A 22395-nucleotide genomic window follows, 5' to 3' on the forward strand; every position below is an offset into this window, starting at 1 on the left:
AATGTGATAATTAATTTGTTCAACGTGTTTTATCAACCTAGTGAGATGAGTTTGACTGGAAAATTAATTTTGTTAATTAAATAACTCTAACTTAAGCCATGTCAAAGTTTGACTAGTTTGTTTACATGTATTTATGTGTAAGTTTGGATTATCTTTTATTGTAATTTAATATTTTCTTTTTTTATTGAAATAAATTTATTTTTAAATTATGGCATTCGCAGAAACGAGTAAAATCTAATAAATTGAATCAAATTCTTTTTAAAGATAAGATTATTAATTTATTTTAGACCGTCTACAAGGCTCAAAGATAAGTGTTCAATAGTAAGGAGAAATGAGTTAAGCACTGAGCACGTAAATTTTATTTTTCCTTTGAGCTGACAATTTTATATTTGAGAGTTTTTGCTAATCATCCAAGTCTATCTAACGGATGACTGTGATTCACGTCCCACTTCACGCTTTCAGTTATCAGATGAAAAGTGGAATGGGTATGGAAAATTTTAGGGTATGACAGTTTGACATCATCTTGATATAAAATCTTAACTCGGTTTGTGACTCAACCTGTGTAAAAGTTTCACATTAGTTTGAGATTATCCTAGTGTAAAATCTCAATTTGGTTTGTGGTTAGCCCGTGCAAAACCCCGATTCAATTCAGAGGATAGCCTGTTCAAAACTCTGATTTGGTTTGAGATAAATCCATATAAAATATTGGTTTAACTTGGGGATTAATCACTTCAAATTCGTGTTTGGAAGGAAGACTAACCACTTCATCCTGTTGTTCCTTGTTTTGTTGGAAGTTAGCCTAAAACTTCTTTTTTCTTTGTATAAGAGGGTTCTAGAGTTTAACATATTAAAAACTCTTAAGCATTATTGGATACTCTCAAGATTAAATCTTGGGGGCATGATTAGGTCTTCTTGGTCAAACTTGTATAACTTTCTGGTGTTATTTCTCTTATCCTTAACTATTTATTTTCTGCATATTTTTTTTTAGCTTTTATTTCTAAAACTATTTTATGTTTTTAAAATCTAGAAAAGAATGGAAAATAAAATCTCTGCAAATGATGAAAAATCAATCTCAGGAAGAACCATCGGAGAATCTTCTTCTAATGAAGAAGACGAAATATGCTCGAAAGTATCTCACAAGGAAAATGATCATGTTGTAACAAAGTTATCTTGCAAGCAGTTAGTTAAGTTAAACACTAAGTTAACTGAAGAAAATGATAAGATTAAAAAGCATAACCTAGACCTTAAGGACTATCTTAAATTTATGAAAGAGAATAATAAAACGCTGAAGTTCAAAATAACTAATATTAAAAACACACTTGAAACTTATGAGACTTGTGTCTCTTAAAAAAAGGAAATGACATATTTGCATGAAACGCTAAGTAAATTTATTAAGGGGGAAAAAACCTTAACTTGATTTTATCAAGTCAAAGGTTTTCCTTAAATAAAAGTGGATTAATGTTTAAATCTGATAGAGCACATAAAAAAAGATAAATAGGAAGAAAATGAATTAACCCATTTATAAATGCTCGTATTGTAATAGGTTTAGCCACTTAGAACCATTTTATTTTGATAAATTGAAAAGGTCTAAAGGTAGTAATCATACACCTTCAAGAACCACTAACGGGCAAGGATTCAAGAAAACTTGAGTACCAAAGATGAAATCCTAGATTGTTTTGCAAGGGTGCTTTGCAACTTTTATGGAGTCCTAGAGCATATTAAATGAAGTTGTGCTAAATAAAGAGTATACTCTCGAGTATACACTAGGTTTTAAGTTTAAAGTATCTGATCTAAAAGTGATTGTTGATGGCGTATATCAACGGTGGTGATGAAAGAAAGGATTTTTGTTTAGGATGAACTCAACATCTATAATTTATGATGATCGGCTAACCTCGTAGTAGGTTGAGTAAACAAGTCGGTGGTGGAATTATATGTCTTGTTGTTTAACCAACTCTCGTATTCAACGATCCATGAAGAAGGATATGCCATATTGTGTTGGCAATCCCTCTAGAGAAGGATATTATATCAAGGTTTCTTTAAATTTTAGGTAGAACACTATTTTAAAGTTGAAACGATCGAAAAAATCTGATTAATCCTTTAAAATAATGCGTTTAATTTTTTGCTTATCAATTAAAATATTGTTGTTAACCGAAAATATGAGTTCTTTAGTGTTTAGGATGAAAATAAGTTAGGCAAGGGTGCAAAAAGTGAGAAAGCAAGAGAAAATCCAGCACAAGACCTAAAAAGCACCAAGGATGGCGAATTACATAAGCTTAATCGATTGGAACTTTAAGGAAAACGATAGGATTAGATTGACACGCATCCTTTCAAATCCAATCTAAGTGAAACTCAACTTCCAAGTCAATCAAATCCATGCATTGATAAAAAATGCTTAATATCTCTGGAGATTTGATCACCTAGTCTATTTGAGCCTTAAACAAATCGATTGGGAATCCACTTTTGGAAAGATTTGCTTTTGAGTTTTATTATGTACAATCCTAATTGATTTTGTGCAAAGTTTACACGCTCAAACTCGTCATCCCCCTGTAAATAGGTAATCCCTTCTCATTCTTTTTCATTATATATTTTACATTCTCTCTAGTTGTATATGAGATTATTCTTTCAAAATCATCATCATGGCTTCTAGGAGGCTAAGATTTTCCTTTAGTCCTCTCTTTGATTATTTCACCTCTCAATAACAAGAAAGAAGATTCCTCCAAGACTTAGCCAACATATTCGTCTCCAAAATTCACACCATGGATTCAAAAGCTTTTCAATAATGTGAATTCGTCAAGATATTTAAAGAGCTAAATCTCTCCAACTTCCTCTGCAGACCCTCAAGAAATGGGTATCCATCATTAGTTTAGATGTTCTTCTCAAATCTTTACTTCACTAATAGAATAGTTTACTCTTAAGCAATAAGACATATGATATCTCCATAATTGGAAGACTTTTCAAACATCTTGCATTTTCTCCATGAAGTTTCTATCTTCGAGCCATGAGATCAATGTCACAACTTCAACTTCAAGGATGTTGCCTCCTCGCTGTTGAAAACCCCATCATCATTGATACTAAATCCTTTTACTGTATGGTTCATTCGCCCCGATAGTCGTATGATCCATTATGTGACCAATCACATACTTTTTCCGGGAAAAAAAAAACAAAATTCTCGGTCTCATAAACATGTTTGATGTTAAAGTTGTATGGATAATCGAAAACGAAATTAAGACAAACCGGGAAAATGAAGTAATCCAATACATGATGGGAAACAAGAGAAAAGTAATGTGGCTACCATATGGAAACCTAATCATAAAAATCCTGGAACACACTGAATTCAACTTTGAGAATGAAGAGCTTGTAGAAGATGTAACAAAGATAGAAGAACCAGTTCTAGAAATAATGAGGTATGAGATCATTTATGAAAAGGTTATTGAAAAGCCTTCCAAAGAAAATAAAAGAAATTTGGATAATCAAGAAGCACGTATAGATCTGGAAGATTTTGACTATGACATCCCACAATTACCCTTAACTAAACACTTACTCAAGATCATAATCAAGAAGTTGTACATGATAAATGACAAAATTGATTTCCTAACTCGCCATTTCATCAAAGACCCGAGGCAACTACCTTCATATTTGTCCATGGATGATGATTTTGATGAAGAATAGTCTCACTTATGTGTCTAAATGTGTTTGCTTTTATGTTTTTGATTTATTTCAGTTCCTTCAATTTCTCGCTTTCTGTACCTTAAAATCAAGTATGTTTGAATTAATAAAGTTTGATGATTTCCCTTTTCTAAATGATTATATGACTATGTTTGCATATTTTAATTCCCCCAATGCATATTTTACCCGTCTTTTTTATCACGCCAAACAGGGAAAAGTATACTCTTATGTGAAGTAGAATATACGCTCTACTTAATTGAGGGGGAGTTTAATCACTCCAAATATATATTTGTTTGTTTCCTTTTTCCACCTTCATGAGAGATGCATTGTCATTATCAAAAAGAGAGATAATATGGACCCATATTTTACTGGTTATTTAAAGAAGTAATCAAAGCCAAAGACTATCATGGTTTGCCTTTGATGATGTGTTATTGATGATGATAACTTGGACAACTTAAATGTTAACTTGAATACAACTTGGGTTCACTTATGAAGATTCAACCTTTGGTAAAATTAAAAGCATAAATTCAAGCAAGTATGACGAGTGGTTAAAGATGCAAGTAGGCGAATTAAGGTTTGATGAACACTTCACACATAATCTAATTATGGAACCTTAAGCCTAGGGGTGGAAAAGAGGGTGTCCCGTCCCATTTAAGCCCATCAAAAAGCGGGTCGGGGGGGCCAACTTAGGCATTCGAGCTCAAAAGTGAAGTCCACTCCGTTTACTAACAAGTTGGTGGGCTGACCCGCTAATCTTTTTTACAATTTGATTTACCACATAGTTTAAAAAAAACTTTAATTATTACCAAAGAACAAAATATATTTTTAACAACACATAATATAATTTTAACAAGCTTTAATGTCAATGTCATATTCTTCAACATAAACAAAAAAACATAACTATAACACTGAAAACTCAAAACTAACACAATAAAACACTTAAATAACCTATTTGCGTTAACCATGCTATTGTAGTAACATCACAATTCCAAAAAAACAAAAAGCGCAACCTAGTTTAGGACATCAAGGGATACAAATTAGAAAAATAAACTAGCACAAGCTAAACAAAGACAACCGAGAACTAGCAGAAAAAAATCAATCCCAAAATCTCCATGAGAAACACTTCATCAATCATCATCTAATCGTAAACATATGAAGCTTCGATTGATGGCGTAGAAATTGGATGAGACCTTACACCACCCATCTCCTTATCGTCACCCACTACAGCCGCATAAAATAAAATGCAAAAAAAGTCACAGCCGTATAATTTATGTAGCCAAAGAAACCACATATAAATGAAATAAATTAATTAAAAATCATGGTTAAATATGGTTATATACATGAACTATTAAAACCATGAAGCCAATCGCGAGTGCAAATCAAAGCCTCCACATTTTCTGATAATAAACGACTTCTATACTTGCTAAGAATGACAAACTAATGCTAAGAGTCGATTCAGATGCAGCAATAGTAATAGGAATCCCTAACAAATCACGAGCCATTAAAGATAAATCTTTAAATCGATACCTATTCTCCTTCCATCATTGAAGAACATTCAAGTTACCATAGTTTTGATAAGTAGAATCCAAGCTAAGATCTTCCATATAAACATCAAATGTATACTTTCTTATCGAATTTTCAAGTTGTTAATTATGTTTTTTTAATTCCTATTATATTATTCAAAGTTAAAAATTAAGCCAACACCAAAAGTAACATTCAAATTGGAAGAATATAATTAATTTCTTCACATATTTATGTATCATGTCATCCAAATATATATATATATATATATATATATATATATATATATATATATATATATATATATATATATATATATATATATATATATATATATATATATATATATATATATATATAAAATTAAGATACTTATATTAAACAAGCTGGAAGTCAATTTGTTGGTAGATGGAGTACTTGTGGAAGTTGCGGTAAATGAATTAGGAATGGAAGAATAATTCTCAAAGAGATTGTACAACTTCTTCTTAATTTCTTCCACTTTAAATTTAGAGTTAAGTGGATCAACCTTTGAGTAAGAAAGTTCCAAAGTAGAAAGCTTTATCCTTGGGTCAAGAACCGTTCATAGAGTAAGCATCACACTATAATCATGCCAATTCTTCTCAAATTTCAACATCATATTAGCAACACTATTTTAATAACATTGACTTCATCTTTCACACTTTCAATCAAGATACACTAAATTATCCAAATTTACAAAAAAGTATAAATTGGAAGTAGGATGAGATGTTCTAGAAATCAAGTTTGTGGTCTCATAAAATGGCAACAAGAATGCACATATTTTCTCTAATCTTTTCCAGACTTCTTTTGAGGGAGAAAACCTTTAAACTATCATCAAGAAAAAAAGACTTGAAAATATACGTGGATACTTCAAAGCACTTTCTAACATCAAATAAGTTGAGTTTAATCTTGTTGGATATCAAAAGACAAACCAGTTGACGTGTCAACACCGCTAATGAATTCAATGCATTCCATAAAAAAAATTCATTACCCTTCGCATACTTGACATTATCTTTAATATTTTCCAACATATCTCCTACAATTTTTAGCCATTGTTGCACAATGATAAGACTCAAACAAATGCCTATATGATTGGTATATTTGATAAGTCTTGAAATTTCAAAGTGTGAAAGAGACACTACGCCAAAAAGTGCTTTTGGCAGCACCAAAAAGAAAGCGCTTTTTAAAAGAAGCGCTGTAATAGCTTGAAAGCGCTTTTAAGGTAAAAGCGCTCTTATAGGTCTCAGTCTCACATCTATGAGTTTCACACTTATGAAAGCGCTTTTAAGGTAAAAGCGCTCTTATAGGTCTCATGGGTTTCACACTTATGAAAGCGCTTTTAAGGTAAAAGCGCTCTTATAGGTCTCAGTCTCACATCTATGAGTTTCACACTTATGAAAGCGCTTTTAAGGTAAAAGCGCTCTTATAGGTCTCATGGGTTTCACACTTATGAAAGCGCTTTTAAGGTAAAAGCGCTCTTATAGGTCTCAGTCTCACACACTTATGAAAGCGCTTTTAAGGTAAAAGCGCTCTTATAGGTCTCATGGGTTTCACACTTATGAAAGCGCTTTTGAGGTAAAAGCGCTCTTATAGGTCTCATGGGTTTCAGACTTATGAAAGCGCTTTTAAGGTAAAAGCGCTCTTATAGGTCTCAGTCTCACATCTATGAAAGCGCTTTCATGGTAAAAGCGCTCTCATAGGTCATTTATAAAAATTATAATAAATCTAATATTACAAAATCCCTGACTTTCAGAAATCCCTCTTTCACTCTCTCTCGTTCGAAGCTCTCGCTGCCCTGGAAAAAATTCCACAGAGTACCTGGAAATCTCAACGATAAACACTGCAAATTTGAAAGAGACTGCATTCGAAAGAGAAGGATTCAATACCTGGAAATCTCATTGCGTTTTAAGGTTAGGTTTTCGTGTCTTTCTGTTTTGCCCTAGAAGTCAAAGAATAGGTGGTCGATTTTGGTTTGAATGGACTTGCATTGCTACATTATGGGTTATTTATTTGTCAGTATCGATTATTAGAGTTTGTGACTATGTTTGCTTAATATTCTGTAACTTACCGAAAGTTTCATCTTGTTCTGATATAAATGATATTCTGTAACTTGCATCGCCATTGACTTAGAAATAATGTTGGGAGTTCTAATAGAATCAGTGCCTTTTCAACATTTGTTTAAATTTGCTGAGAAAGTAGGAAGGAATGAACTGATATGTTTGCACCATTGTATCCTCATATTCTAACTATTACTGAAATTTCAGAAAGTGATTTTGATGTTAAATGTTGGATACTCAAATGGAATAACTTTGTCTGCTACAGTGATATATGTGATATGGTTTCAAGAACTTAGAGCAATGTCTCATATTTTGGCAATCCTATTACATGTTGGTTTGAATGAACAGTTAAACTTCAAAATGTACATTCATATTTTGGCATAACTTTGTCTGCTACAGTCATATTTTGGCAATCCTATTTAATGTTGTAAAATGATGTTTTAATATTATGTGAATTTTTAAGATGGTCACTGTAGTGTAAAATGAACCCTGATGGACTATATGTGAATTGTTCATGTGCATCATATAAGTTTCTTGAATTGTTTTATACGTTATGACTTATCCTTGATGTTGTTTTATATGTACAGCGCTCATTCCCTGTGTTTCCGTGAGTTTGACCTTCTCGACGTTGCTGTTCGGTAAATCCGAGGTAAATTTCTTCCTCAAATTACTGGTACACTGTGATGAATTTGTCTGAAATTGCGTGAATATGTTGTGTTTTCTTGCTCCGTATTCATTCCGTGTATACTTTGGGTTTTGACAGAAACGCGTTATACCGTTTTGTACCCTAATTACTTTGCATTAAAACCATGGATAAGACATGGATGTATTCCAATCGATTGTCGAAAGAGTACGAGAATGGGGTATCGAAATTTGTTAAGTTTGCTATTGCGCACGCCAAAGACCCCAATCGAATGACATGTCCTTGCTTGAGTTGCTGTTATGGGAGTCAGGTTGACGCGGTTCAGTTGGCATCGCATTTACTACGGTATGGAATTGATAGAAGTTATACATGTTGGAATTTGCATGGTGAGAAAAGTAACGAGAATGTTGAATCGGGGTATAATACGACCTATGCTTCAAACGACGATTGCACAGATACATATGATTATGATCGAGTCGAAGAGATTGCAGAAGCGCTTGAAGAAGATCTTAAGGACTGTCCCAAAATGTTCGAGAGGTTGGTAAGCGATGCAGAGAAACCGTTGTATAATGGTTGTACAAAATTCACAAGATTGTCTGCGTTATTAAAGTTGTACAACTTAAAGGCGGGCAATGGATGGTCGGATAAAAGTTTCACAGAGTTATTAGCTCTTATGAAAGATATACTACCAGAGGATAATGTTCTTCCCAATCGAACGTATGAGGCCAAAAAGATGTTGTGCTCTATTGGCATGAGCTATGATAAGATACATGCCTGTTCAAACGATTGCGTTTTGTTTCGAAACGAGTATGCATCGTTAAATGAGTGTCCTAAATGTGGTGCCCCTCGATATAAGAAAAAGTTGTCTCCAGCAAAAGTCTTATGGTATTTTCCTATAATTCCGAGATTTAGACGCATGTATCGTAGTGAAACCGATTCAAGACACTTGACTTGGCATGCAGATGAAAGAATTATTGATGGAAAGTTTCGACATCCGGCAGATTCACCCCAGTGGATGAAAATTGATAATGATTATCCTGAATTTGGAAAAGAAGCAAGAAACCTTCGCTTGGCATTGTCTACTGATGGAATGAACCCACATGGTATTCAAAGTATCTCGCATAGCACATGGCCTGTGATTCTTATGATTTATAACCTACCTCCATGGCTATGTATGAAGCGTAAGTACATGATGTTATCTATGTTAATTTCTGGGCCTAAACAACCAGGGAATGACATAGACGTATACTTGACACCCTTAATCGAAGATTTAAAGTTTTTGTGGGAGAACGGTGTGGAGGTTTATGATGGGTATAGGAAAGAAAGTTTCAACTTGAGGGCGATGTTGTTTGGAACAATTAATGATTTTCCAGCATACGGAAATCTATCAGGGTACAGCATTAAAGGTGAAAAAGCGTGTCCTGTTTGTGAAGACGGAACCGATACGATGCGATTGGACCTTTGTCATAAGAATGTCTTTCTCGGTCATCGTAGATTCTTAAATTCTAATCATCACTACCGTGGGTGGAGAAAAGTATTCAATGGAAATACAGAAGAAGGTAGAGCTCCAACAATGTTGACAGGTGATCAAATTTTTGAAAAGGTGAAGGACGTAAGTACTAAGTTTGGCAAGCCTTTTGCACATACACTTGTCAAGAGTGGGTGGAAGAAAAGGTCAATTTTTTTTGAACTGCCATATTGGAAGTCTTTGTATGTAAGACATTTCCTCGATGTTATGCATATTGAAAAAAATGTATTTGACAGTGTTATTGGTACGTTACTCAATATACAAGGAAAGTCTAAGGATGGCCTTAATGTAAGGAAGGACATGGTAAACATGGGAATGAGAACTGAATTGGGACCCGTGAAGAAAGGAAAACGAACATATCTACCACCTGCTGTTTACACTCTATCTAGAAAGGAGAAAAAAATATTGTGTAAGTTCCTAAGTGAAGTTAAAGTTCCAGAAGGCTACTCATCAGATATTAGAAGACTTGTGTCTATGAAAGACCTCAAGTTAAAGAGTTTAAAGACGCATGATTGCCATGTTATAATGGAACATTTTCTACCGATAAGTATACGTTCTATTCTGCCAGAAAAAGTAAGAAGCACAATAACTAAATTGTGTTTTTTCTTCAAGTCAATTTGCAGTAAGATGATCGATCCTGCGATCTTACCAACATTGCAAAAAGAAATAGTTGTTACTTTGTGTGATCTTGAAATGTATTTTCCTCCCTCGTTTTTTGACATAATGGTCCATCTAGTCGTTCATCTTGTGAAAGAGACACAATTGTGCGGACCAGCTTATATGAGATGGATGTACCCTGCTGAACGTTATATGAAAATATTAAAAGGGTATGTGAAAAACCGAAGTCGACCAGAGGGTTGTATTGCCGAACGATACATTGTTGAAGAAGCGGTTGAGTTTTGTACAGAATATTTGTCAAATGTTCAATCAATTGGACTCCCCAAATCTCATATTGTTGAAAAAAAAGAAGGTAAACAGCTAATTGGAAATAAAGTTGTGACAGTATCAAGGGTCGAACGAGATCAAGTGCATTTGTATGTTCTGCACAATGAGATTGAGGTTGAGCCGTATGTTGAAATGCACAAGGGTGTTCTTCGAGGTTTAAATCCGAATAGAAATGAGAATTGGATAGTACGAGAGCACAATCGAAGTTTCATACCATGGTTTAAGGAACATATTTATTCAAAGTATCGTTCAGATCCCGCTTCAATAACAGAAAGGTTGAGATGTTTAGCATATGGTCCAAGTTTGGTTGTGTTTTCTTATAGCGCATAGGCAATTAATGGATACACATTTTATACCAAAGAACAAGATGATAAAAGTACTATGCAAAATAGTGGTGTCACCTTGGTAGCTGAAGCAATGCACATATCAAGTGTGAAGGACTTAAACCCGAAATTTGCAAATCTGTCATATTTTGGGGTTATCGAGCGCATTTTGGTGTTTGATTATGAGAAGTTTCAGATTCCTATATTTGGTTGCAAGTGGGTTGAAAATAATAATGGCATACGAGTGGATAAGTCAGGATTTTTGCAAGTTGATCTTAATAGGGTGGGTTACACAGATGAGCCTTTCATTCTAGCCTCTCAAGCTAAACAAGTATTCTATGTCACTGATCCGACAAGTACGAAATGGTCTATAGTGCTTTTATCTAACAAAGTAATTGATGAAAGAATTGGAGATCAAGGTGATATTGATGTTGAGATTGAATCTTTTACCATAAATGATCAAAATGAGAATGAATCATGTATTAGAAATGATCATAATGAGGGTATTTGGATCAATCCAACCGTCCGCGTTGTTAAAAGAAAAGTAGAACATATTCCTACCAAGAAAAGAAAGAGACGTTACTGAAAAAGGTAATAGTATAATTATAGCCTATGTCATTCAAGAAAATTTAATTATAGCCTATGTCATTTTATATTATTCAATATATATATGGATTATTGATTATGGATTTTTATATTTTTCATTTCATTTTTATATTTTTTCTTTATTATAGGTTAAATGGCTAGTGATCAAGAAAACTCACAAGATGCAAATGCTCCTGATGATACTTCAGAAAAAGAAATTACACGAGGCATCACTATTATGAAGAGTATCATTCGTGATAGAGATAAAGCAGTAACATATAATGTAAATTGGAATGCTGATAACCAACTAATTGGGTCTAATGCTGCAAAGTTGGCAAGCTACATTGGTACACTTGTTCGTATGCACATTCCAATCACTGCTACAAGATGGAGTAATAAAGAGTTGGGTAGCGCTAAAGATAAGATTTGGACTGAGATACTGGTACAATATATGATTGTTTATATTTTCTTTATATTGACGATAATGTGTTTAAATTACTTATACTAACACACTCTATTCCAATATTTTTTCGTAGAGGTCTTTTAACATTGAAGATACAACTATCCGAAAAAAGTATATACTTCAATTGGCCGGAAAAAGACACAGAGGGTGGAGAACGTTTTTAACAAACAAGTATCTTAAGGACAAAGAAAAAAATTTTGTTGAATATGATCCGGAATATCCAGTGAAGTATGCGATCTTCATTACAGAAGAAGAATGGGTTGCTTTTGTAGCCCAAAGAAGAGACGAAAATTTCAAGAAAGTGAGTGCCACAAATCGCGAGAGAGCGTCAAATCCCACGTATGCATACAAAAAAGGGCGTTTGGGATATGCACGCTTAGAGGAAAAAATTGTAAGTATACAAAAATGCTACGATCTTATTAATTGTCTCAATGTGTTATAATTGATTATCTTATTATTTGTGTCAATGCGTAGTTAGACGAGACGAAAAGTGACGCAACATCACTTCCGCCACATGTTTTGTGGAAAGAAGCTCGTGTGGGAAAGGATGGAACTGTTAGGGATGACGTTCAACATATTTATGATGAATGTGTAAGTAGAACATTGTGTCTTTAATTAAATCAAAAGTTTAATAATATATAATTAATTTTTTTATCTCCACTAATAATTTCCGATATGTAAATGAATTTCAGGAGACCCTATCTCAATCGATAAGCACAGCTGAGGACCAGGAGAACAGGAGCGTACTTAGTAGAGCACTAAATGTTCCTGAGTATCCCGGTCGGGTGAGGGGTAAAGGGCATGGTTGTACTCCAACTTCCTTGTATAAGAATCCAAGGAGAAGAAATCCTAGCAATCAAGAAGTGATGGAGACGTTGCAGGCATTACAAGCGCAAGTTCTTCAATTGCAAAAGGATAATGAGAGATATAGGTGTATGGAAAAGTGCAGTTCACAGTTGAAAGAAACTAGTGAGAAAGCCAGTATCAATTGTCAAAATAAATTTCCCGAGGTAATTATATATGTTATTTTGAAATTAAAATAGCACATTTATGTTAATTGAAATATATACACATTAAAAGTAACATATTTATTATTGGTTTAGGGCATTTCATCTTGTCAGCTATACTTATCGTCACCGACTTATCGCCTAGTTGGCAAGGGAAAAGTGCACAACACTTCGGGAGATTTACTTCACCATAGACCGCTCCCGGATGGACACCTTAAAGTATCGGTTGATGTTGTATTAGATAAGGATGCGTTGCATGGCCCTTGGATCTCATTTTCATTGATGATGAGGTATGTTGAATTCAAAAACCACTATGAATCTTTTAGTATTCAAATGTCAATTCTGAACCGTTAAGTTAATTTTTTTTACATGGTAATTTTAGACGCCTACAAAACCCGCATCTAAGGATAAAGGGATTTTGCGGCACAACGAGTCTGTTGCATCACAAAAAGAGGTATATTGAAAGTGTTAATTATATGATCCGAATCAAAAAATGCATGATTTTATAATTTACCTATGTTATATGATTTATAGGTATTTGCTCAAGGGTCACAACAACTGAGCCAGAAAATTGGTAGTCGACAGAAAAACAAAAGGGATCTTCCAGTGACTTATTTGCCAAAAAAAGGTGCTTTTGTGCCTCGATACCAGATATCTCTTGAAACACTTGTTGACTCATCAGATATGGCAACAGCTGGTGCTATTCGCTTACTGGATATGGAGGAAGATATCTTTGGTTATTCATGCACTGAAACAATCGGAAAAGAAGATCTGGAACATATTTTTCGGCATCAAGAATTAGGCGTCGGTGTTATACACACATACATCCGGTAATCCGATCTATATATTATTTAATTACTTGAACAATTTATTTACACATTTCAATAAAAATAGTCTAATGTTTATTATGTTTTTATTGAAGGTTCTTGTATGACAATTTCATGCGCGGGAATGATCAATTGTCAAACAGATTCCGTTTCGTGTCTTCCTCCCTGGTCAACAAAGCATTAATTTGTAGGGAACCGGATTCATGTAGAGAGTACTTAGTCAAGAGATTCATGGCCAGCAGTACAAACAACTTGTATCTTTGGCCGTATAATTCAGGGTTAGATTTTAATTCTAAGTTTATTCTAATCTTTAATTGTTTCTTTTACGTAAAAAATTTCCATATAAACTTTTGTTTTAATTTATAGGTGTCACTGGTTGTTGCTTGCTATTGATCCTTTAAAAGAAGTGGTATATTTTCTAAATTCGATAGATGGTGAATGGACAAATTATCCGGATATGAAGCAATTAGTTGATACGTAAGTGAGACTGTTCTAAATATTCGTGTATATTTATGTGAGATTGTTCTAAATATATGTTTTTATTTTGTTAGATCAATAAAAGTGTTCCGATCTCAAAGACAAGCTCGAGTACCACGTACTAAATCCAGCAACATTACGTGGATAAAAGTGCAGGTACTTTAATTTTCACAATTTTGCTTATAATAGTGATGCTACTTGATAAGAAAAGATAACTATACATTCTTATTTTTTTTTCTATGTAGTGTCCTCTACAGCGCAACGGTATCGATTGCGGATACTTTGTAATGAGGTTTATGAGGGAAATCATTAATATGAATCAAATAGAGATTCCAATCACGGTATGGATTTATAACTTAGGATTTGTTTTAATATTTATCGAATATTTCATATTATTTATTACTTTTAACTAAATCATGCATATTATGTTTTGTTATGTAGTACTTTGATGAATACAAGTGTGCTCATTACACGAGACTGCAGTTGGAACAAATCAAGGAGGAATTGTGTCAATATTTTATTGAGAAAAGATTAATTAGTATATAATGGTTTCAAAATAACATGAATACTTTGATGAAGAATGGTTTCTGGTTGGCAAGTGTATAGTTCTTTATATTTTTAACAGATTAGTTATGACTCCAAATAGGCCGTATAACATATTAGTTTTGACTTGTGTATAGTTCTTTATAATTTTAGTGATATCTTTAATTTCATGGATAGATTAATGTGTTCATTCTTGTGTTGGTTTGCTTTAAAAAATTACAAATGCTTGAATTATGACTCCAAATGTGTTCAGTGCCTATCTATCCTTGTGTTGGTTTGCTTGAATTATGACTCCAAATGTGTTCATTCTTGTGTTGGTTTGCTTGTGTTGGTTTGCTTGTGTTGGTTTAAAAAATTACAAATGCTTGAATTATGACTCCAAATGCTTGAATTAGAGAGGCTTGATTTACAGGTTTATGGGATTATTCCCAAAAAATATTACAGGTTGAAATGGTAGGCTTAAACTGAAGGCAGCGTTTTGTTATTTTACTAGAGGAAAAGACAGCGCTTTTTAGTAAAAAGCGCTGCTAAAGGTTGTCAATAGAGAGCGCTTTTTACTAAAAAGCGCTGCTAAAGGTTGTCAATAGAGAGCGCTTTTTAGTAAAAAGCGCTGCTATAGGTTGTCAATAGAGAGCGCTTTTTACTAAAAAGCGCTGCTATAGGTTGTCAATAGAGAGCGCTTTTTAGTAAAAAGCGCTGCTATAGGTGGTATATAGACAACCTTTAAGAGCGCTTTTTACTCAAAAGCGCTGCTAAAGGTTGTCAATAGAGAGCGCTTTTTAGTAAAAAGCGCTCTTAAAGGTTGTCTATATACCACCTTTAGCAGCGCTTTTTACTAAAAAGCGCTCTCTATTGACAACCTTTAGCAGCGCTTTTTAGTAAACAAAAAGCGCTGCTAAAACCTATAGCAGCGCCACCTACGGCAGCGCTTTTAAGCGCTTTTAAAGGCCAAAAAAAGCGCTCTCATAGGTCTTTTTTGGCGTAGTGAGATGAAGTATAAAAGCTCGTACAATCGCGTCTGAGTGAACCATGTTTTGTTAACACAGGCGCGCGCGCACACACACACATACAAAAACATAATTTAAAGCCCCCATTTCTCAAAGTAAACAATCCAAAAGCAACTTTGAGCGTAGCTAGTTGAATCAGGAACTGACAGAATTTATTGGACAAAATTTTGAAATGTTCCATCGATTGGAACATATACTCAATCGATTTGGTAATGAAAACATTGTCCATAAACAATTTTGATAATGTCTTAATGAAAGGAAACATATTTTTTTCCATTCATTCCATTTTGAGCCTTTGCTAATGATTATTTAGAGCTCCCAATCTATTGACCTAAGGTCTCAATCGATTGGAATATTTATTTTGGCCTATGGATATTTCCTTTCTTGCTCTAGCCTATAAATAGAGACATCTCTTTTCACATTTTCACATCCAGAAAACGTGAGCTCTCTATCTCACTCATCACTCTCGCTGTCTAAAAATATTTTTTTTACTTTCTCTCACTTTTATTTAGCCATAACGCTTAGAGAAAGTCATTGTGTTTCAGTGAAGTTTTATATTCTAGAAAATGGTGTTATTATAAATTCACCAATGAGTGTTTTTCTCTTGGTTGAATAATTTATCCTCAAGAGAGTATTTCTTTGAGTTCAAAGCTAAACCCGTTAACAACTTGATATGGGGATTTCGTTTTTAAATCACTGTTTCGATTTGAGAGATCAACCTGTGTAAAAGCTCCACTTGGTTCGAGATTAGCCTAGTATAAAATCTCAATTCGGTTCGTGAGCTCAGTCCATGTAAAAGTTTCACATTGATTTGAGATTAGCCTAGTGTAAAATCTCAATTCGATTCGTGGTCAACCCGTGTAAAATCTCATTTTGATTTGGGGTCTAATCGCTTCAAGTTCATGTTTGGGAGGAAGATTAACCGCTTCAGTCCGTTGTTCTTTGTTTGATTGGAAGTTAGCTTGAAACTTCATTTTTTTTCTTGTATAAGGGGGTTCTAGAGTTTAACGTGTTAAAAGCTCTTGAGCATTACTGGATACTCTCAAGATTAAATCGTTTGGGAACATGATTAGGTCTTCTTGGTCGAAACTATATAACTCTATGATGTTATTTCTATTACCCTTAACTCTTTATTTTTTGCTTATATTTCTAAAACATTTTTATGTTTTTAAACTCTGAAAATGATAACAATATATTTTCAAACTATTGTTTTTCTAATCCCACAATTCAACCCCCGTGTGTGGAGTCATATGTCAACACACATAACAATATATTTTCAAACTATTGTTTTTCTAATCCCACAATTCAACCCCCCGTGTGTGGAGTCATATGTCAACACACGCCTCATTATCTAACCGTTTTGTCCTAACAGGCCTTGTGCTTGAAGGACATTAGGATGAACTATCTTTGGTTAACCATTTCACTCTTACATGCCTTATACTCGAGGGAATGCATGCAAACAAGAATGTTATGGCTTAATTACTTCGCCCATACCTACCTTGTATTTTAGAAATTGTGGATTTGAATATCTTTAGTCGGGCCTGAATATCATAAAATAAACCCATTGAAGGTCAGAGCACTCGACCTATAAATCCTCAAATTCTTAAATGACATGAATAATATCTAAATAGTAAGGGGTGAGATCACGTAGTTAACAAATGATTAATCTCTCCTTGCTTCACGTGTGATGTATCTCGTAGGAAAACATGTCAAGCCATGTTTTAATTATGTCCAATGAGATTCACTCACTGAATCACTGAAATATTCATGGTCATGTCCAATGAAAGGAAATCCCAAAGACATGGAAAGAAGAAAAAGCAAGAAAATTGAGAACGTGAATTGTTCCTACCAACAATGAATAAACTAAATATTGCAAAAACAATAGAGGCAAGTCTATACCCAATGTATATCTACATCTACAACAAAAAAGACCACTATAACTTTTTATTCATTACCCTTGTCTTCACTTGCCTTATTAACTCCTCCTTCGCTTGTAGAAATTGCTGAAGACTTTCACTTGTATAAGGAGAAGGCATTGTGCATGGAGGTGCATCACTTGGTGACACCACCATAGACTCAACCAAGAAATGTTTCCTTGCACCACGCAAAGAACATGCCATACTTTCAGCACAAACCTCAACACCTCCTTCCGGTATTTTCGGTTCGAATCTCAAAAGCTTTGCATAACTACTTAACTGATGAAACATGTAATCATAAACAAACTTCATCTTCAAATTATCTGTTACATACTTGGTTCCTCCTTCTCCTATTAGTTGTGCCTGCAATTCGTATCGTTGAAATATATTAGACAAAGTGTTGTTTTCTTCCTTAGCAAGCTAAAGATGAGGAAGAAGATGATTACACTATCAAGGTGAGTGTTGCCCCAATCTACTGCAAATTTAATCTCTTCACACATGTTTTTGGCACTTATAGGCCAATAATGCTGCAAAGGTAGCATGCTTCTTGTGAAAAAATCATAGTATCTAGGCTCTATGAACATGGTCATGGAGTCACATGCTATTATGTACTTTTCACTCACAGACCATGTTGCTCCTTCAGCATAAATCTTGTACCTTAACATAACATGTAACATGACACATAATTAATTTCGTAGTACGCAAAATTTCAAATATCATATAGCGAACTATCTTGAGTTTTTAGATATTCTGTATTGGTTAACTGCGGTTTAACTGTGACAAAATAAAACTTTAAGCTATGTGTGGAAATCCGTCTTCGATGTCTTCGAAGACAAGATTGATCATACGTAACAAATTCAGATAGGAAACACAATTTTCATACCTATAGGTACATTGATTTTCCAATTTTGTGTCATTGAAACTTTTCGATTTCTCTTCTTTCCAATGCTGAAAAGGAGAAGAAAACATTTATGTGAACTTAATCTTTTGAAAAATTGATGCAACTAGTATATAGACAAAATCAAGAGACATAAGGATATGTATTTACGACGCCAAATATTCGAGCATTCCAATCGTGTCCGTCGGAGGCGTTACACTTGACGAGTTCTTTTCGAATGCTAGATACGGATGGATTGCCCTTCCAATATGCATAAGGCACTCTATCCTCCCATTTGACATTCTTGTTGCCTTCTTGTATATTATGCAATGTTGTTTCCCATGGTCTTATGTGGAGTTCAGCCCTAACAAGAGAAAAAAAAACAATGTCATAATAATTTTCCTTTTATATTACCTTAATCAGATGAAACCCTGGTTTTAAATTGCGATCTGCGACTGAACTACTGTGTGATAGCCTCTGCAACTGTTTCAGACTGCAATTTAAAACCATGGATGAAACACCAATGAGATTGAAGGGAATAGAAGTTTTACCAACCCCAGAAGGTCCAATCAGGAAAAACAATGTCATAGTAATTTTCCTTTCCACAATAATGAAAAACAGGTGGAGGTGAAACGTCAGATCCTTGAAAATTTCTTTTTTCCACAACAGTTTTATCTCCACATTGAAACATTAATTCCAAATCAGGTATTTTTCCAGGGTACAATCTTAAAAGTTGTATGATTCCCCATATTGTGAAAACATCTCTTGTTTGAAAAGCTTTTGCAAATTTTTCTATGTACAATTTTCCATTCACAATCACAAGGCGAAAGTGTGATAAGTTTTGGCCACTTTCAACCATTTCTCTTGTGATTCCTGTTTTCTCCCATGGTTTGAGATCTTCATGGATCCATTTGAAGTACTGTGGACATGATGGTGAGGATGTTGGATAATCATTTTGTTGAAATGTTGTTGGGTAGTTTGATGAACATGTTGTAACGTTGCAATTTAGTGGGAATTGAGGTTGTTGTTTGTTGTTGAAGACTTCAATTGTTTTCAAAATAGTACCGCTTGTTATTTTGGTCTGAAAGAAAGAAAAAAAAATAACGCCTAAAAAAACAATGACAACTCTAAAAAAACAGTGTATATCTGTCAATGTGTATCTGAAATCAACACTGATACTTGTTATTAGTTATTAGTGTATGTAAGTGTTTTTCTTTCATAAACTATAAATAAGAGTAATAGTTGATGTATCCGTGTGTTAGTGTCCGAAATCTTTTATAAAATATGAAAAGGATTTATAGATAATGTATTTGTGTTAGTGTTTGATATTGTGAAGCCTTTCATAAAATATGAATAAGTTATAGATGATGTATCTCTGTTACGATCTGAAATCGACACTGACACTTATGATTACAAGTGTGTGTCAGTGTAGGTATCTTGTTCTCAGTATCCATCTTTCATAAAATATGAATAAAAGTTGCAGATTTGAAAGAGATGAAAAAGGATGTATCTGTTAGTGTTTGTTTCTTTCTGAAACAGACATCGAGATTTGTGATTACGTGTGCCAGTATCGTGTTTCCAATAAGAGGTGCAGATTTGAGAGATGAATAGATATAAAAATGGGATGAAAGACTTACAAAATCAATTTCCAAGATGAAAGAGCTTGTAACAAAGACAATGAGGATGATGGAGGAGAAGGGAATCCATTTCTTCATTATGCTAAAACATAACTCATTGTCTCTCAATGAATTGATATGCGAGAGATTAGCCTTAGAAATCTACGATCTTAATAATAATTCTGCATGTACCAATTGCATGATGCAACTGTTTTTTTTTAATATTTGATTTTCTAAATATAGAATCTCTACCTTATTATTATTATTATTAATTAAAAAATCAAATTATTTCCCTCGATTGTATTAGTAATCAATTGTATTTTTCTTAATAATTATTTAGTCATATTGTTTTAGATAATTCCAATGAATGATAATTATGATAGTGTTGAAAATCTCACACTGAATAATCTGTTATGATATGGTGGCATTATTCACCAAATCGCACAATGAATAATCTGTTATGATATTGTTTTCGCATTGTATTTTGATAAATATTAATATACAGGAGAGTAAATTTAAAAAATATCAAATTTGAAACTAGTTACATTATCAAATTTTAAATATAGAATCTCTACTGCCCTGACTTATTTATATATGGAGCTTAATGTTACCACAAAGTTTAGGACAAACCAAATGGAAGAATATATGAAACTATTTCAGGAAATATATTCACGTTGAATAAACTTTAATGTTATAGTTAATGAGTTTTATTAATAAGATAGTGGAGAGATTAAGAGTCTGTTGTAGTTGGAAGGTCAAGAGATAGTGGTCAATTAATAGTATTTACTAATTATTATGTTTCCTAGAATAGCTGAAGTTTCTGAGTCTGTATAAAGATCAAGGATGTACTCTAATGAAATACAAAAGTTACAAAAAAAACTCGTTTTCTTCTGTCAAATTGGCATCAGAGCTAATGGCAAACATGTTGAATCAAATGCCGTTGCCACGACTAACGAAGTTAAATTACGAAAACTGGAGTATCCAAATGAAAGCTCTTCTCGGATCTCTAGACGCGTGGGAGGTGACCAAAGATGGGTTTGAAGAACCAACAGATATTGTGGGATATACGTCAGCTCAAAATAAGGCGTTGAAAGAGACGCGATCGAAGGATAAAACGGCACTATACATGCTGTTTAGGACTGTTAATGAATCAGGTTTCGAAAAGATTGCCGGTTCGACTACGTCGAAAGAAGCGTGGGACACGCTAGAGAAAGTGTTCAAAGGAGCAGATCGAGTAAAGCAAGTTCGACTCCAAACTCTTCGTGGCGAATTGGAGAGGATGCAAATGAAGGAGTCAGAAAATGTATCTGACTACATCACGCGTGTATAAAAGGTGGTGAACCAACTCACCAGAAATGGCGAAACAGTAACTGATGCACAAGTTGTTGAAAAGATTTTGAGATCTTTAACAAATAAATTTGAGAATATTGTGTGCGCAATAGAAGAGTCGAAGGACCTTTCGAAGCTCTCAGTCGAAGAGCTCGCTGGTTCCCTCGAAGCACACGAACAACGTAAGATGAAAAAGAAGGAAGGAGTAGAGGACGCAAATCAAACCAAGGAGAAAATCAAAGATGAAAAGGTACTCTTTTCTCAAAATTTTCGAGGAAGAGGACGTGGTCGTGGAGGACGTGACAATGGTCGAAGTGGTAGAGGCAGCAACTTCGAGAGAGGACAGTCGAGCCAACAAAATTGGCGTGGCAGAGGACGTGGTCAAAGAGGTGGTAGGTCGAACCACTCCAACTTTGAATGCTACAAGTGTGGGAAGTATGGTCATTATGCGAAGGATTGCAACTCATTCAAATGCTATAACTGTGATAAAGTGGGACATCTTGCAAAAGATTGTCGAATCGAAAATAAGGTAGAAGAAACAACCAATCTAACTTTGGAAGCTGAAGAAAATGAAGGTTTTCTCTTGATGGCTCAAAATGAGATCAACACAAATGACAACGTTTGGTATCTTGACTCAGGAGCAAGTAACCATATGTGTGGTCACAAACACTTGTTTAAAGAAATGAGAAAGATTGAAGATGGCAATGTGTCTTTCGGAGATGCATCAAAAGTGAAGGTCGAAGGCAAGGGAACGATCCGTTACTTGCAGAAGGATAGGTTGATTGGATCAATTCAAGATGTTTATTATGTACCAAATCTTAAGACCAACATCTTGAGTTTGGGACAACTTACAGAAAAAGGTTATTCGATACTTATGAAAGAACGGATACTGCATTTGAAGGACAAGCTGGGACATCTGATTGCTCGTGTTGAAATGGAGAGAAATCGAATGTACAAATTGAATCTGATAAACGTTCGAGAAAAATGTTTACAAGTAAATGTCTAAGACAAAGCGTCACTATGGCATCTACGCTTTGGTCATCTACA

General features: G+C 34.2%; 2 protein-coding genes across 2 annotated transcripts; one reads left to right on the forward strand and one right to left on the reverse strand.

The window, feature by feature from the left end:
- Window positions 1-13013: 13013 nt before the first annotated feature.
- Window positions 13014-16679, forward strand: LOC127137861 (uncharacterized). Its single transcript, XM_051064281.1, has 8 exons — window positions 13014-13046; window positions 13139-13210; window positions 13291-13586; window positions 13679-13861; window positions 13950-14060; window positions 14135-14216; window positions 14306-14401; window positions 16602-16679. Exons 3-8 carry the CDS (start codon window positions 13441-13443, stop codon window positions 16677-16679), a joined length of 696 nt encoding a protein of 231 aa, XP_050920238.1. The 5' UTR covers window positions 13014-13046; window positions 13139-13210; window positions 13291-13440.
- Window positions 16680-17363: 684 nt separating this feature from the next.
- Window positions 17364-20171, reverse strand: LOC127075944 (uncharacterized). The gene is made up of 6 exons (XM_051017479.1): window positions 20041-20171; window positions 18955-19484; window positions 18575-18767; window positions 18410-18474; window positions 17973-18183; window positions 17364-17889 (listed from the first exon to the last, which is right to left on the reverse strand). The coding sequence occupies exons 1-6, from the start codon at window positions 20116-20118 to the stop codon at window positions 17545-17547; spliced, it is 1422 nt and encodes a 473-aa protein (XP_050873436.1). The 5' UTR covers window positions 20119-20171; the 3' UTR covers window positions 17364-17544.
- Window positions 20172-22395: the final 2224 nt, after the last annotated feature.

The sequence above is a fragment of the Lathyrus oleraceus genome, chromosome 4 (genome assembly GCF_024323335.1).
Source record: "Lathyrus oleraceus cultivar Zhongwan6 chromosome 4, CAAS_Psat_ZW6_1.0, whole genome shotgun sequence".
NCBI classification, from domain to species: Eukaryota; Viridiplantae; Streptophyta; class Magnoliopsida; order Fabales; family Fabaceae; genus Lathyrus; species Lathyrus oleraceus.

Bases quoted from the DNA above. Each gene is read 5' to 3' on its own strand.
- LOC127137861 (XM_051064281.1), top strand. From the start codon at position 13,441: ATGGCAACAGCTGGTGCTATTCGCTTACTGGATATGGAGGAAGATATC. The intron at 13,862-13,949 runs GTTAGATTTTAA...TTTAATTTATAG, and splicing joins CTTTGGCCGTATAATTCAGG to GTGTCACTGGTTGTTGCTTG. The intron at 14,217-14,305 runs GTACTTTAATTT...TTTTCTATGTAG, and splicing joins TTACGTGGATAAAAGTGCAG to TGTCCTCTACAGCGCAACGG.
- LOC127075944 (XM_051017479.1), bottom strand. From the start codon at position 20,118: ATGAAGAAATGGATTCCCTTCTCCTCCATCATCCTCATTGTCTTTGTT. The intron at 18,768-18,954 runs GTAAAACTTCTA...TTCTCTTGTTAG, and splicing joins GATTGGACCTTCTGGGGTTG to GGCTGAACTCCACATAAGAC. The intron at 18,184-18,409 runs GTATGAAAATTG...TGTTATGTTAAG, and splicing joins GAAAATCAATGTACCTATAG to GTACAAGATTTATGCTGAAG.